We start from the raw sequence: 17,899 nt of genomic DNA, 5'->3' as shown, positions 1-17,899 counted from the left end.
CTCTGTTATCCCCCAGGAACTAATTCAGACCTCCTCTCCATCCATGACCTCTGTCTCCAGCTCTGTTAACCCTTCAGGGATTGTGGTGCCTGCTGGAGGGCTGCAACAGGGGAATGTCGCCATGACCACCATCAACTCTCAAGTGGTCTCGGGTAAGCGTGTCAATTCACATGAGCACTATAAAACAAAATTTGGCCTGACACTATGGACCTTTTTTTTTCGATATGGCTCTATGACCCAATGTGTGAAGAAGAGGCGCTACAAAAATGTAAAACTCAGTGTAACTTATTCAGTAAACTACCACCTCTAAATAGGCTCTCCATAGATTTTGGGACAGTCAGTGACATACAGCTAATGATAAATAAATAAAATCGCATAGGTGGTTCTGTTGTTTTCTGCACACTTACCTGAGCCTTAGCCCAATCACTCTCAACAATTTCAAATAGTACTCCACATTTTCTCTCTCGTTCTGATCAGAGGAAATATTTGACACCAGCTATCCAAAGCACCATTTCCCGACTTTTAATAACTATTTTAATCATATTCAAATGAATACTTTTCTTATTATTTGCATTGTGTTTATCAGTTTGACTTTGATCTTTTTTCTTTGCGTCATTTTGGGGTTATCATTATAAAGCATTTTCATATTATTAGTATAAAACTCAATTGTTTGTTGAGCATAATGACAAATAAAAATAGTCATTAGCATGCTTTTGATCAATCAGTATACACGCATGTGGCCGCATGTGCTATTATATACACATATCATTAGCTACATGTTTGTGGCTGTGTTTTGTATAGCTGGTATCAGAGGGTCATGATAAGTATCCATCACAGAGAGCTTGGCTGGCAGGTTCTTGTAATGTCAAGCCTGTACAGTGAAATGTTAATCCTGCCCTCTGGAAAACCCTTTTAACCCAAAATAAATCAATGTCTCTCCCTTTGATCACGACATACTGAAGAGCTCAAACAGAATGTGATAAGAGTGTCTTGATCAAGGCTAATTAAGCCAGCAGCAAAAACACACTCCTCCTTCTCCTTGTTCTCTGTGGTTTTTTTCTGGGTTAAAGGGCAGTAATGCACTTTGAATTTATCATTTAGTCTCTTGTTTGCTGTGTGTTTGATTGCAAGGCTGACAAGCAGTTAATAAGCTCTGGTGCTAGTGTAGGATGTGGCTTCTAGTAGCTGCTGAAGACACTTGATACTCATGGCAGCAAATTATCCCCTCAGGTGGGACCCTGTACCAGCCAGTTGCCATGGTGACATCGCAAGGGCAAGTGTTAACTCAGGCGCTGCCTCCGGGAACCATTCAGATCCAGAACTCACAGGTAAAGCTGTCTGAACCACAATGCTTTCTGCCCAACGTTGTCACTCCTCCTTGTGCCCTCACCACCTATGGTCTCAATTTGTTCTTTACATCTCTCAGACCTCCCCAGTGGGTCTTTTCATTGTCTGTCTGAACATAGCCCCCTGCTGCTAAACAAAATAGAAATTGTTTATTCCCCTGATGTTTGGGGAGCCTTTGTGATACCATGCCACTGCAGATGAAAATCGCACGAGGACTTATATCAGTTAAAGACAAATTTGTGGATGATGTGATTTAGGTAGATACAAGAAATAAATCTCGGATCTCATACAAAAGACTAATTCATTTAGTCATTCATTTTTCATTGTTCAAAAACCTTTTGTTAAAAACAAAAAGTGCAGGACATTTGAGATGAGATGTGAACAGAACAGAAGTAAAATATTTCAGAATTTTTATGAACAGGAAATATTAGGATCACAAATGTTTTATCGCCAAAAGATTTAGAAACTCGTATGAATGACTGAATTTGTTGGGTTTTTTTATTGCACAGGGACAGATTTCTGGTTTTAGTATTTTAGTTCAATTTAGATTGTCAAAAAGCTTCTGGGATTGTTTAGAATAGCTGGGACATTTGCTGTATGCCTGCTCTGTGACTGTTGGTTTGTTGTAAATATGAGGATACTTATTTTAGAAAATCATTACTCTGAAGGCAACAGAACCTTCAAAAAAAGGGTGTGTTGACTCAAAAGTGAATGCCAAAAAGTGAACAGATGATCCACACAGTAATAGTGATGAATATCATATGGAATATTAACAGTGAAGCTTGCTGTTATGCACAGTAAATAACATAAGAATAATACAGACAATGTGTCAAATTAGTTAGCCAAACTGTATGTTTAGGACAAAACGCCTTGCGATTAATAGATAAAGTATTTTAGACAAGAAGGGCTCGTGCAAATGTATATTATAGGTTCCTTTATGTTTGTGTTAGGGATATCTTATTTTTTAGCCTTATTTAAAATGTATTATTTAAAAATTTGTTTTTTACTCTGATGATTTTTTAAATTGTTTTAAATTTGCCAAAGCTTTAGCCTCTTTCGACTCTGTGTGCACCTTGGAAGTCAGTTTAGTCTACAAGTCACAAAACACTTATTATCTACCTCACATTGAATCAGTAATGTGATAATTGCAGATTTCTACAAGTTGGAACGCCTTGAGAAATTGTTCAAGTGTGAAACAATTGTACAAGTTCCACAACCATACCCAAATGCAAATGCCTAAATGCACTGAGTTGCTGCCACTGAGTGTATGGCTGACTAGATATTTGCTTTAACAAGTTAACAATGATTTCTCTTTTTAGTCTCTGTCAGTACCCTCACCGTAGCATTTGAATCAACAAATCATTCTGAGAAAGGAATATCCTAACATTTGCCAGTAATATATTACTGTTCTTAAATTCAGGGCAACAATTAGAGAACACTCAAAGAGAGAAAACAGGCAAGGCCTGAAGGCAAAATAACAAAATGGTTTCAAGAAAAGTATCAAAATAAGACAGAACATAATGACAACTACAAAAATAGACACAGAAGCACATAATATACAAGAAAAAATACAGAGAGGCACAAGAAATTAACCAAAGTAGTTATAAACAAAGCAGACAGTATGACAGTATTACTACTACTACTAAAGCCACTGACTATGACGTATATAAAAGACTAGGACATTCAGTATTAGGTTCTTTAGTAGCCTTCAGTATCAGCCTTCCTACAAGCTGGCAAATTACTCATACTGTATAACATTTTGTTTTTCTCTAAGACTTTTAAAATAGTCTTTATATATGCAAAAATACTTTATCATCATAATTTTACTGTAGGAGTGATACCCAGGGACTAATTTTTGAGTGGTTTACGTAAGAGAGGACTATCACCTTTTCAAACCTTTATGACTTTTCTTTTGTTGTGTAGCACCTCACCTCAGTTTGGGAAGGAGTACAAAGGCTCCTCTAAAGCATAGAGCATCAGGCACTTCTATGTACAAGATACAGTCACAACAAAGACCTAAGACACCAACAGCTGAAGAACAGACAAAATATATTGGATGAAATTTGGATGAACATAAAAACATGAACAAAAAAATGTGGTTTCTTAATAAATTGTGTATCTGGCATTAGCAGTAATCTAACCTTGATTATGATTTCATAGCATAACTCTAGTTATGGATTGTTGTTGTGGATGTAAGAGGCTATATATTGATCTGTATGAACAGCAGTTTAATTATTACAAATTCATTGTGTTTGGAATTTAAGGTTTACTTTAACAATCTCCACCCACTCTGTTGTTGTGGAGATTTCAAACAAATTTATGACAAAGAACAGCTCCATGCTGGAACCAAGGCTCCAAGCAGAGCCAATCAACAGGCTGTACACTTGCCTTTTCTGAATGGGGGAAAAAGAAAAGAAATGGGGCAGAGAAATTTAACAGTGTTCTGTGTTGGTTTGAAGAGCGGCTCAGTTTCATGTAATTCTGTGACAGTAACAGTGACCCAGCTGGTGCCGAGTTCTACATGCGTGCTGGGAATTGAACACAGCCCCTTCGCCACTTTGCCGACAAGCCCCGAGTAATCACACTCTGAGGCTCGGTGCTGCCAATTAATTTAACCTCGCTTTCTCCTGGAACACACACACTCCCAGGACAGAAGGAGCCACGTGACACACAGCTGCAACTGTAATGAGTCTTGTTTTGTGTTGGGAGAATGAGGGGGGATCTGTGTGAATGCCTATTTATGGGCATTATGTGGGTTGTAGGTGGGTGAGGGTCAGCATCTCCGTGTCTGTGGATTCTTTCCACACTATTCTGCGTGGAACCTAATAATAGTGGGGCATAATGATTTCCCTCCAACAAAATATACAACTTACATGAAACTAGAGGACCAATGAGGGGACCTAATCAGGAGGAATTAACCCATGGGGGGTGTTAGATTTATTAATAGAAAAAAACAAGCAATGTCCCATTTATATACAAAATATACTCTGTCTTGGGGACTGAAACGGCTCCAAATAGTAGGAATGAATGATACTAGGAAAATGGTTGGTTGATTTCTTGGCACTGACTGAGCTTTTAGGCACAGTCCACAAGATTTGAATAGGGTTTGGGGCAGGCCATTCCAGAAGTTTAATGTTAGCTACTGCATGTATTTCAAAACCAGTTTTGATCTATCTTTAGGATTATTGTTCTATTAGAAAAGCCAACTGTGCCCAAGTTTTAACCATCCAACTGTTCCTTTGGGGTGAAGTTTAGAATTTGGCGGTAGTCCTAGTACTTCATTATTCCAAAGTGCAATGTAGCACTAGCAGCAAAATAGCTCCAGAGCAATGATCAATCATTTTGGCTCTGGGGATGCTTTCAGTTCATGGTATACTTGAGCATTCATGGGTTTTGTGTTATTTCTGAACATCCTAGCCAATTTCCTCTCATTTGATAGATCTAAATAATTTGTATTAATAACCTAATGACCCCAGGAGGCCTTCCAACTTGTGTAAATCTACAATTCTTTATTTATTGCTGTCAAATAAATCCCCCCAAATGACCTTGGCCTTGTTAAGTTAAAATACACTGTAGAATCCTGAGCTCCTCTTCATGAATCACTACCTTATCGTGGTGGAGGGGTTTGTGTGTCCCAGGGATCCCAGGGGCTATGTTGTCTGGGGGCTTTTGCCCCCTGGTAGGGTCTCCCATGGCAAATTGGTCCTGGATGAGGGACCAGACAAAGAGTGATTCAGAAGACCCTTATTAAAAAAACATCGAGGGAACAGTTTACCCTGCCCGGGATAGGGTTACCGGGGCCCTGCCCTGGAGCCAGGGCAGGGAGGGTGCCCGAGGGCGAGCGTTTGGTGGCCGGGCCTTAGTCCATGGGGCCCGGCTGGGCACAGCCCGTAAAGGGGACATGGGTCCAGAGGGGCTGAGCTGTCAACTTGGTGGTGAGTTGGATCAGGTGGCACGGGAGGACGCTGGACAGACCTACTGCACCTAAACGCGTAGTGAGGGTGTGCTGGGAACGTCTAGCAGAGGCCCCAGTCCTCGAGATCTTCAACGCACACCTCCAGCAGAGCTGGGGACATTGAGTCCGAATGGACCATGTTCAGCGTCTCCATTGCCGAAGCTGCTGCATTGAGCTGTGGCCGCAAGGTGGTTGGTGCCTGCCGTGGTGGTAATCCCCGAATGAAATGGTGGACACCAGAGGTGAGGGGAGCCACCAGGCTGAAGAAGGAGTCCTATCGGGCTTGGTTAACCTGTGGGACTGGAAGGGAGAGTTCATCTGCTAGTCGAACCTTGGATACAGGAGGAACAATGCGGTTTTCATCCTGGTCGCGGAACACTGGACCAGCTCTTTATCCTCTCAAGGATACTTGAGGGTGCATGGGAGTTTGCCCAACCAGTCTACATGTGTTTTGTGGACTTGGAGAAGGCATTCGACCGTGTCCCTCGGGGTGTCCTGTGGGAGGTGTTGCGGGAGTATGGGGTGTCTGGCCCATTGCTACGGGCCATTCGATCCCTATACAACCGTTGCAAGAGCTTGGTTCGCATTGCCGGCAATAGGTTGGACTTGTTGAGTGGGTGTTCGGTGGGTGATGGGCTCCGCCAGGGCTGCCCTTTGTCACCGATTCTGTTCATAATTTTTATGGACAGGATTTCTAGGCGCAGCCAAGGGGCGGAGGGCTTTCACTTTGGTGGCCTCAGAATCTCATCTCTGCTTTTCGTGGATGATGTGGTTCTGTTGGCTTCATCGGGTGAGGGCCTCCAGCTCGCACAGGAACGGTTCACAGCCGAGTGTGAAGCAGCGGGAATGAGGATCAGCACCTCCAAATCTGAGGCCATGGTTCTCAGCCGGAAAAGGGTGGAGTGCCCACTCCGGGTCGGGGATGAGTTCCTGCCCCAAGTGGGGGAGTTCAAGTATCTCGGGGTCTTTTTTGCGAGTGATGGGAGAACGGAGCCGGAGATCGACAGACGGATTGGTGCGGCGGCTGGAGTGATGCGGACGCTGCACCGGTCCGTCGTGGTGAAGAGGGAGCTGAGTGTAAAAGCGAAGCTCTCAATTTACCGGTCGATCTACGTCCCTACCGTCACCTATGGGCAAGAGCTGTGGGTAGTGACCGAAAAAACGAGATCGCAGATACAAGCGGCAGAAATGAGCTTCCTCCGAAGGGTGGCTGGCCTCTCCCTTAGAGATAGGGTGAGAAGTTGGGCCATCCGGGAAGGGCTCAGAGTAGAGCTGCTGCTCCTCCACATCGAAAGGAGCCAGCTGAGGTTGTTCGGGCATCTGACAAGGATGCCTCCTGGGCGCCTCCTGTGGTTGGTGTTCCGGGCATGCCCCACCGGGAGGAGGCCCCGGGGCAGACCCAGGACACGCTGGAGAGATTATATCTCTCGGCTGGCCTGGGAACGCCTTGGTGTTCCCCCGGATAAGCTGGAGGAGGTGGCTGGGGAGAGGGAGGTCTGGGCTTCTCTGCTTAGGCTGCTGCCCCCGCGACCCGGCCCCGGATAAAGCGGATGAAGATGGATGGATGGAACCCTGAGCACCACTTTTTAAGATTTAAGTGAATGTATGTAAATGTTTGAGCCTAAATATTAAATACTTGTTTTTTATATGCTGTGCAGTCATCCTGAAAAAAAAAAACTAACAAAAAACAAAAAAATAAATAAAACAGTTCAAAGAAATTATTAAAAAGCCCCAAATTACCACGGGGGAAAAAAAAGAAAAAACACAAAACAATATAAGTTATGCTTTAATTAGAAATAGCGAATTAGTTATCATTAATTAGAACATAATAATGAAAATTATCACTAGATGTTTTCCCTTTACTATCTAATAAGCCATGTGCAAACTTTATCTTAAGCATGACTGTGATAAAAATGATTTCTTCGCCAAATAGCAAACCTAAATGTTCTTACAACAGTTAAAAATATTTGCAGTTAGTTGTCTCAGCCAGACATGAACTCACATACTCACACACATCCATATGCAGGCTGTCAAAGACTGTCAATAGTCTGAGAGCATCTCGTCCTTCAGCACTCACACTCCAAACAGTAACATCTGAATAATGATTTCTCACTGAACACAAAGGCTGGTGTACTACAGGTCAACACCAATGAAAATCCAAGCAAACACAGGCCCACTCTGCATCAGCGTCACTCTAGCTCACCGACGCCAAACTGTGAAACTCAAAGTCCAAGCACCACACATATAACAGACTAGTCACGGGTACTGCTTCTTTATATTTTAAGTATCATTACTCAAATTCAGTTACCATGGTGACACTTGAGGAGGTGTTTCTGCCCTTGCCATAGGGAAAAAAAAGGTAATTGGTAGTCTGAGTTTGTTTCCGTGGCAACAATAACTAAGCCCTATGGTCTTTTCCCTTTTTTCTTTTCCTCCTCTTTCTTTTCTTTATGTTGTCTGTGAATAAAGGTAAATGTGGACCTGTCCTCCTTGTTGGACAGTGAAGACAAGAAGTCTAAGAATAAGAGGGGAGTCCTGCCCAAACACGCCACCAACATCATGCGCTCCTGGCTCTTCCAGCATCTCATGGTGAGACGCAGGCAGACATTTACACTGTGTTTGAGGGCAAGACTTTTCAGTGTTTAACATAATTATGGTGCGGCACATTCCATTTTAACAGCTGGAAACTGCTTGAAAACTGAAATGTCGTTTCCTACTTCTTGCAGCACCCATATCCAACAGAAGATGAGAAAAGACAGATTGCAGCACAAACAAGTCTGACTCTCTTGCAAGTAAACAACTGGTAAGATTTTGTAACCCAAAAAAGGCCTCATGTGCATGTGTAAAAGCAAAACACGGCTTCATATTCCTATTTAAAAAAAAGTGAGACAAAGTTTTCTTTAGACATAGGCATATACACTTTATTAATCCGACACAAGGGAAATTTGTTTTGTGAAGATATTTTAGAGATATTTTAGAAAATTATTAATCGAAATATATGAAAAATAGTGTACAAAAAAAGCCAAAATGCTATTATATGCACACATTTATATATATAGCTAAAAAGCAGTGGAAGTGATAATGTATACATATGCATTTTTTAAACAGTATTTATCCTGTGTGGGTATTATATAGTCTGACTGCTGTCAGGATGAAGGACCTGTGACAGTGATCTGTCCTACTGCTGAGGGACCTGTTCAGGGTCCCCACAGTCTTTTAGAAGTATTGTCCATAATAGATATCAACTTGACTAACATCCTCCTCTCACCCACTTCCTCTGTGGAGTCTAGCGCACTGGCTCTCTTCATCAGTGTTTTAATCCATGTACTGTTTCTCCCCAGCAGACAACCATATAAAAGCTTGGAGTAGCAATCACTGTGTCATAAAAGGTCCTACATACACTAAAAGACCTCAGCCTGCACATCAGATCAAACAAACTTTGGCCCTTCTTCTACAGAGCATGAATGTTAAGCTTTAAATTGAACTTGACTATGCTGGCATATCCGAGTACATCATTGATACAGTGGCACCATCTCCTGGTTGTATACACCAAGTACATGTGGAACAACCTCTCCCTCTCTCTCCCTCTCTCTCTTCTTGTTTCTTGTGTTCCTTTTTCCTGATACTGCTACCACTTGGCATCGCTATATCTATCACTACAGCTGTCATTACCAGTGTGTCTGTATCTGGAAATCCCGCAGGATCTTTGCTCAACCTTCTAAGATATAGAGGAGTCCATACTCAGCACAAATGTACAACTATACAATGCCAGCCACTTAGTTATGGCATTTCATGTATACTCTACCTAGTAGTATCTTACACCCTGCTGTTATGTCCAGAATTGTCTCAGGAGCATCTTTACACCTCCACCTGGGGTCTTTTCTGGTGTGATAGACCCCAGCCTCTATGGCTCTTGTGCTTAGAACTTGTTCCTGTGCTGCCATGATTAGTGCTATCTTTCAGTCCAGCTTTCTGAATTAGAGAAGAATTTCACAGTGTCAGCCACTTCTATCTTCCCATGATACTGTTGACTTTCAGTCTATCCTTAGAGAGAGAGAGAGAGAGAGAAAGAGAGAAAAAAATAAAGACAATTTGATATAAAAATGCATTAAAAATTTTCACTAGGGTATGGTTTAATCAAATGATAACATTTTGAAGTGTTGATGGTCATATTCAATGTTTTGTATGTACTTGTTTTTCATTTTATGTCTTCCTTAAATCTCGGTACTTTTTAGTACAACTAATTAGATATGTGAAAGACATGCAGAGTAATTAAGTTGGATTCATAGGTGTTACTTTTCCTAATATGACTTCTTTGGTCTTTTCACAGGTTCATCAATGCTCGTCGACGTATCCTTCAGCCTATGTTAGATGCCAGTAATCCTGACCCGGCTCCTAAAGCGAAGAAGATGAAGTCCCAGCATCGTCCAACACAGCGCTTTTGGCCCGACTCTATTGTGGCTGGTGTATTGCAGACGCACAGATCTCAGACAGGAAGCAACTCAGACAGTATGCCAACAGTTACATTTTCCAAGAAAAGAAAAGCAAACAGCTTTCTTTGGGCATTAAATAATCCTTTAATTTTTAATTTTTCTTTAATGTCTTCTTGATTTTTGTTTTGTAAAGCACTTTGAGTGCTCCAAGAGAGTAGAAAAGTGCCATATAAGAACTATTTACCATTTACCAGCCATAGATGCTTACTTGTAATTTAAAGATCACAAATAGCTCTTTCTAGCTTTACATGAACATTTAAAATTTTACATGTCATCTCTTAAAATATAGTTGAAATATAGTGTTTGGAAAAATATTTTTATACACAATCAATCAATTATAGTCGTAGAAACAGTAAAAACAAACAGCAGAAACACAGCAGCCGTCAACTGTGGCTGTTATGGGATACAGTCTAAATTTAATGTCTGTGATTTTGCTTGCTTGACTATGATGTGTTTGTCCTACAGTGATCACTATAGCTATGATATGTACTTGAATTTGGAGGGAATATTGATAAACGGTAAAATTGTACACATTGTACAAAAAAATAAACAAACTAAAAGCGTGTCTGCTTGAATCCAAACCACTAGGTGGCACTATTACCACTCTTTTGTTTAATTTTTTTTTTAGACTATCAGTTTCTTTAAAAACGTGTCCTAAATCAATCAATAGCTCAGCCTGCACTCATGTGTACAAACAAGTCTCTTGGGAATAGTTAGAAAAAGAAAACGAGGACTGCCTAGATTTTCTTTTACTGCTACATGGTAGGTTGTAGACCTCAGTTACTGATGCAATTTGTTATCTCCTGTCACAGTACTGCAGCTGGTACGAGTATACACAAGTAAAAGAAAGCTTACCTACTGGAGTGCAAATATAGATAAAAGGCAGGGTAAGAATTAATTTCAGTGGCAGACAAAGTCTACGTAAAGTTTTGCAAGGTAAAATTGATCAAACTGGTGTGTAGGATCCCATATGGAAAAGCAATAGAAAAAACTTATAAAAGACTTGCATAAGATTTGGCTTACTTCATATAGTGAATCTTATATAAGGCTTATATAATTTACTCATGAAAGTGACCACTTTCTCATTACTTTCAGATATTGTTTTAGTAAGTATCCAAAACATACAAGTTTCATTTATATAATTTTTCAATGGATCTTATATCTGTTTTCACTCTTGTATGCTTTTCATACAAGTTTCACACAAGACAGATACAAACTTTATAAGATATATATATATCTTTTCCATATGGGATGGTATAAGCTTGCAGCTCCTTGAAAAGACCATTTACAGGTGGCTCCCAAAATTGAGTCTCTGGCCCTGTAGCCACTCTGAATATTGGCTAAGTGAAATTTCTAAATAATACTGAAGCATGCACAGACAAATAAAAAGGTCTATCTTCCTCTGCCTACATTATTATTTTTTAAATGTATTTGTCACATTATAACCCCTCTTCTCCCTACCCTCTTTCTGGCCTCGCTTCAGACCCACTGAGTATGGACAGTCTCCAGTCACTATCCTCAGATTCAGCCACCCTGGCCATGCAGCAAGCCATGCTCGGAGCCGATGACTCAATGGACGGCACTGAGGAAGAGGATGAAGAGGAGGAGGAAGAGGAGGAAGAAGGCATAGAGGAGGACGATGAGGAAGAGGATGGAGAGGAGGAAGATGACAGGGGGAGGCAGCTGTCCAGCCAGGGAGTGGGAAGGAGAGATCTTAGCATGGAGCACAGAGAGGAACTGGAGTAGTCTGTCAGGGGCAACTGACAGACTTTATGAACGCTGATCTCAGTTGTGAACTTAATACAGCCTCATTGAAACTCAAATAGTACGCCTCTAATGCTGAGTGACTCTAGAGAGCATATACGCACGTATTAGTTCTTTACCACAGACTCTAATCAAACACAATGACCATCATGTTTATAGGAAAAATATTAGTTTAATGCTGAATTGTGTTATTGCATTTTAACACAGTATGTTCCTATGTAGTGAACTCATGAACTTTCTGGAGAGTAGCACATTTTTATAGCTCTGGTTATTTATGGAGAGGAATGACACAGGAACTAAAAGGTTTGAAATTGAGTACGTTTAAAAGCAGCATTTAAAGATGTTTGGTGCTTTTACAGGAACTGATCCTTATATTCTTTTAAACAAACAATGAGGAAAAGCATTACATGCATTAAAGAACTGAAAATCTCTTTTGACTGTATGTTTTAGCAACTACTTAATTGAATGTAATATTTTGTCATCTGAAATTAGTTACTAAAAGGGCTGCAGCCGTTTTTATCAGTTTTTTTTTCATCTGAAAGTGCCCTTTGTTTTCAATTGACAGACCACAGTTTCACTTTGCAGCTAATGTGTCATTTCACTTCCTAAAATAAGAGTGAGAAGACAAAATAAAGGAGAAAGGATGTGTGTGTAATACATTTCAAATATTTGTTGAAGTGACTGCTGGCTTCCACTCTGGGACATCATTCACACGTTTTAAATGACTCATAGGTTCTCAGGTTTAACAGCACTCTCATCTGACATGTTTCTTCCTCATCAGCAAAACACTTGACTTACTGCTGCCGCATGACTTTTACAACACTCTTGGTTTATTTTCTCTCTTCCCATGAGCAAAAACAGCTGTACTAAACCAGTGTATACTGACTGCACATATAGTATGTATATTGGATTTTTCCTATGTTTGTATTCTGGTGTTGAGGGTTTGCATATTTATTCAATTTTTTGTGTGTAGCTTCAGACTTCATGTTGTCCATGACATTTTCTGGATAAGGGTGTTGAAAAAGCAGGTGGCCATGCACATATGTACCTAACTCCAACCACCAACTCTTTGAAAACTACTTGCGTATTTCTGTGACCTTGATCAGTTCTGTCAGAGATCAAGAGCGTGCCGGTCATACAGACTCAACACTGAGAGAAATCACGCAGAGATGCCTAGTGACTTTGGAAAAAAATGTCATGTACTGAACTGACTTCTTTTTGATGGAAGACATTTTTGAGAAAAAACATAAAAAAGGGAAGAGACTCAGTAGTAACCTATCTTTCCATTTTATGTGAAGGCTTTTAAAGAAGCTGTGAATCGATTTCAGCCCCCTGTTTTGTATTAAAACAAATGGAATCACTCATCTCTAATGTGAAGATGTCTAGAAAAAGAAAAAAACTGTTATATTGAATGTTCTGAGTGTTCATTGTGAAGTATGTTTCCTGTTATTCTTCTTTTTTTTTTTAAACTTTTTAAAAAGTTTTAAATGAATCTTCCAGAGCAAGCAACAGACTAGGGGAATATTTCTGTTTCATTTGTAAACTTTGTTGTTGTCATAATCTATTGTGTTTCAATAGATCACTTTTAATAATTAAACATGTAAAGGTACTGATTTTGACTCGTGGAAGTTCTGCATTTGTTTGAGCTGAGCAAACACATGCAGGGCTCTGACTTTTCATAGAGGGAGGCAGTTTGATTCATTAATATTTTGATACAATAACATGTAAATCATTTTTACAAAAGAGAGTATAACATTTCTTCACCATCCTCACAATAATTTCCAGATTACAAATTTAGTAGTCTAATTATTGGTTAACTTCTCCCACTTGCCTGTCCTATCATGTATAGCCTTCCACCCACTCGTTATATCTCAAGCCTGTGATTTAACTCGCTGGAAAATGCCCACCCAAATGCTCGCCCATCTTCTCAGCCAGCTACCATAAACAAACCCACAATCTCCTGAATTGTGGCCTCTTTGAGTAAATCACTGTATTGCTTTTTTTTTTGACATGGCTTATATATGTAATTGCCTTCCTGCATTGTTTTCAACCTCGCCATAGAAGGTCAAACTCTAATTGCATCACTTAAATCTCTGTTATTGTTCACCTTTGTTACTCCACCTTTAGCCATATTTTATGGCACGAGAAATGTGAACTATAGCAGTCACATAGGACCTACTTAGCAGAGGTAACATGTAGTGAGATGATTAGCTACTTGACTTTTCTTTTTTTGAGGAAGCAATGGTCAAAATGCATGGGAGAGGGAATATGTGGGAGGGAAGACACAGCCATATTTACACAAGTGGTCTAATAAAAAAGTGCTTCAGACATTATAGCATTTGTTCAATAATTATTCTGCATGGAGTTCATGCGCAACACATTAGATGAGTACAATAGCCAGAGGTCTTTTCTGAACAGTGCAAATACCAATTTGAGAGCAAGTGGAATCAAATGTGTATTTAAGAATCTATCCATATAGTATGTATGGATAGATTCATTTGAATTTATCATAGAATGGATGGATATAGCTACAGTAGAAGTATATGCATAGTATAGTGTATATGCGGTGAAAGCCTGTAACAGTCCATATATGCAAATCAATCATCCAATCTGGGTGTAATGGTAAATTGACTGATTCTTATATAGCACTTTTCTACTCTCTTGTAGTGGATTAGTATCTTGCCCAAGGATATTTGGCACGCAGACTTGAGCAGCTAGCAATTGAACCGCTAACCTTCCAATGAGTAAATTACATATTCTCCTTCTCCATGGATAAATGAACCAGCTGCTAAGTGTTGGGCCTTTGCTAACCAAAAGCCCAAAAGTCCTGATCCCTAAGGTTCCCCAGAAGGGACCTGTCTCAGCACAACATGGAAGCTCCTTTCAGCCATCATAGTGGCTAAGTTGAACTGGCACATGGGTCAATACTAATACAAGACACAGAAGAGAATTGGCAGAAATGCAAGAGGAGCAAAACATCAGCAACTGGTAGAGTGAGCAGTTGGTTGAGACTGTAAGACCAGACTGACCAACCTGTGCACTGCCTAGATTGACTACAAGAAAGTCTCAACTACAACTCAATGCACATACATGGATTCGGGAACATTTAGAAGTATAGAAAATCAACAGGACTCTTAGAGTATCAGGATTTCAATGGGGATGTGGCAAACAACACTAGAGGCGGACTTCAAGCCTATAACACAAGTCACCATCAAATGACAAGGAACAAGAAGTGCTCTACCCCCACTGTTGTTCTGCATAGGCCTCCCTCTTCAGTAAGATCATTAATAAGAATGGCTTAGATACTGACTACAGAATGGTGCATTTGTTAGCCACCTCCCTTACATGGCATGGAATATCAGATGACGGACCACCTCAACTGGCTCCTTTCAATGTGGAAGGAGTAGCGGCTCTACTTATAGCCCCTACAAGATGGCTGAACTCCCCCATCCACCCTTCAGGGAAAGCTCATTTCCACCTCTTGTATCCACAATCTTGTTCTTTTCGTCACTACCTAAAGCTGGTGACCATAGGTGACCAGGGCATAGATTTACTGGTAAGTCAAGAGCTTCACTTTTACCTTCAGCCCTCTCTCCGCTTCACACTCGGCTGTGAACCACTCCAGTGAGCTGGAGGCCACCACCTGATTTGTGCTTTTTGCAGATGATGTAGTTCTGTAGAGGTGAGATTCTGAGACCACCCAAGTGGCAGCCATTCACCAAATTCTGTCACCAATTCTTCAGAATTTTTATGAACAAAGGGCAGTCCTGGCAGAGTCCAACACCCACCGGGAACAAGTGTGGCTAATTACTTCCTATGTGTACCAAGCTCTTGCAACAGTTGTATAAGGATCCAATGGCTCGGAGCAACCGCCCTGACAGACACCTGTCGGTACCAACCACCATACTCCCGAAGCATCTCTCACTGAATTCTCCAAGCGTCGAATGCCTACCCCAAGTCCACAAAACACATGTTGACTAGTTGGGCAAACTCCCATTCATGCTCAAGTACCCTCATAAGGGTAAAGAGCTGGTGCAGTGTTTTGCACCTACCCTCCTGTATCTGAGGTTCAAATAACGGGCGGGGAGACTAAGGAGTGTGATCCCCTTGTAGTTGAAGCACACGCCTCTGGCCCCCCTTCGCGAAGAGGGGAACCACCAACCATAAGATACCGCCCTTGATCTCGACGCAACATTATAGAGGCGTGTCAACCTTGACAGGCTATAGCATCCAGCATCTTTAGGAACTCAGGGCAAACCTCATACACCAAAGAGTTATTTACCTTCTTCAGTGACCTCATCGCCAGTGATGGATGTGTTGTCCCCTTTGTCCCCAGACTTTGCTTTCCCTACAGAAGACGTGTCAGTGGGATCGAGGTCTTCAAAGTATTCCTTCCACTCCCTGACAATATCCTCAGTTGAAGTAAGCAACGGTCCACCTGTACCATACATTGTGCAGGTAGAACACCGCTTTCCCCTCCTGAGTCACCTGAGGGTTTGCCAGAAACTCATCGACGCAGTCCTACAGTCTTTTTCCATAGACTCTTTAAACTCCTCCCACACCCGAGTTTTTGCTTCAGCCACTGCTCAAGCCACGTTCCGCTTGGCCTGTCGGTACCAACCAGCTTTTGGCCATGACTCAGAGTAAAAATGGTCCATTCATACTCAATGTCCCCATTCTCCCATGAAATGCAGTCTTAGCTCTGCTAAAGGTGGGAGTTGAAGATCTCACAGACCAAGGCCTCTACCAGACATTCCCAGTGCACCCTCAATATACATTTAGGTGAGCTAGGTCTGTCCAGCATCCTTCTCCACCACCTGATCCAACTCACCAGCAGATAGTGATCAGTTAACACCTCAGCCCCTTTCTTCACCGAGTATCCAGAACATACAGCCACCGGAACCATTCCTGAATGTACATGCAGCAGTCTCTAGGAGACTGGTCCCAGAATTATTCCACATCCCAGTCGCTACCCTCAGTAGCCGGGATCAGCCTGCTACGGTCTTCCCCCTTGGCTGCTGCCTGGCACACACTGTATTTGACCCCTACAGCGCCTCAGGATTACAGGAGTGTGGGCCCATGTCCCTTCTTCTTGCGCCAGCCTGGGCCCCATTGCCTAAAGGGGCCCAGGCGCTCGCCCTTGGGCACCTTTCCAAGGCCCAGCTCCAGGGCAGAGCCCTAGTAACCCTATTCAGGCAGGATGAACTATTCCCTAGACTTTTTACTCATAGGCGTCTTCTGATTTGCTTTTTGTCTGCTCCCTCACCCAGGACCAATTTGCCATGGGAAACCCCCTAACAACATAACACCTTGGATCCCTGGAACACACAAAGCCATCCAGATAAGGTAGCGATTCACAGAGGGGGTATGAGAATGTTTTATGCCTTTTGGAACAACACCAGTTAAATGTCCAATATTTTAAAGTGACACATATGGATAATTTGAAGATATTTTTTACAACTTGTGAAACGTGTGAATTAACTTCATATCAACATCACTTATTTACTTATGAGTCTCAGTTACAGTGTTATGAAAAAGTATTTGCCACCTTCTTAATTTCTTAGCTTTCTTTGATATCTGTCACACTTAAATGTTTTAGATCATCAACAGCTACATAGAATCTATCTGATAAAGTGAAACAGGCTAAGAGATCTCAAAGAGGAACACATTATTCCGTGCTCTAAAGAAACTCAAAACCAGATAAGAAACAAAGCTAGTAAATCCGATCAGGCTTGAAAGGGTTACAAAGCCGGTTTTAAAGTTTTGGGGTTCCAGCAAAATGTAATGAATACAATTATCCACAAATGAAACAAAAAACAAAAAACTTGGAATTAGGGATGGGTATCGTTTAGGTTTTATCCGATACCGGTGCCAAACTGGTACTTTTGAAACGGTGCCGGTGCTTAAACGGTGCTCAAACCGGTGCTTAAAGAATGGAGAACACAAAATTGGTCCAAAAACCTCTCATGTTCAGCTGTTTTTATTGTAAAAAGATAACAATGTTAGCCTTTTCTGCAGCTATAGGGCATATATGATATCACTCTTGGCTGGAAGCAGTGCTTAAACAATGGAAAAAACAAACTTTGTCCAAAAACCTCTCATGTTTAACTGTTTTCCACTTTTTCTTTGGTCATTTTAGCCTTTTTGGCCAGGGTGAAGGGAGTATCTGCCATCAAACAAGAAGACAGCTGCATGTAACTACGACAGTGTTTGCTAGTTCACGTTACATGCATTAATGTAATAACGTGGTTAGCCTATTCAACGTAAATTGCACACGAACAACATGAAGCTACTCACGCAGAGAAGAACGGCTGCTGCTGCCATCATCATCCGTCACCAC

At 41.3% G+C, this 17,899-nt stretch overlaps 1 protein-coding gene across 3 annotated transcripts in view; it reads left to right on the top strand.

Annotated features, from left to right (window-relative positions):
• The window catches only part of LOC146509313 (homeobox protein PKNOX2-like), a 106,009-nt gene extending 90,357 nt beyond the window's left edge, over window positions 1-15,652 (top strand). For all 3 annotated transcript variants that reach the window (XM_085174420.1, XM_085174419.1, XM_085174421.1), the window contains 6 exons: window positions 17-152; window positions 1,231-1,328; window positions 7,772-7,891; window positions 8,029-8,105; window positions 9,633-9,811; window positions 11,279-15,652. In XM_085174420.1, coding sequence (XP_085030546.1) covers window positions 17-152; window positions 1,231-1,328; window positions 7,772-7,891; window positions 8,029-8,105; window positions 9,633-9,811; window positions 11,279-11,541 — 873 coding nt within the window. In that variant the 3' untranslated portion in view covers window positions 11,542-15,652. The remainder of the gene's footprint in view (window positions 1-16; window positions 153-1,230; window positions 1,329-7,771; window positions 7,892-8,028; window positions 8,106-9,632; window positions 9,812-11,278) is intronic.
• The last annotated feature ends 2,247 nt before the right edge of the window (window positions 15,653-17,899 follow it).

Source organism: Neolamprologus multifasciatus, chromosome 10 (assembly GCF_963576455.1).
Source record: "Neolamprologus multifasciatus chromosome 10, fNeoMul1.2, whole genome shotgun sequence".
NCBI classification, from domain to species: domain Eukaryota; kingdom Metazoa; phylum Chordata; class Actinopteri; order Cichliformes; family Cichlidae; genus Neolamprologus; species Neolamprologus multifasciatus.
This window is presented reverse-complemented; position numbering and strand designations above follow the sequence as displayed.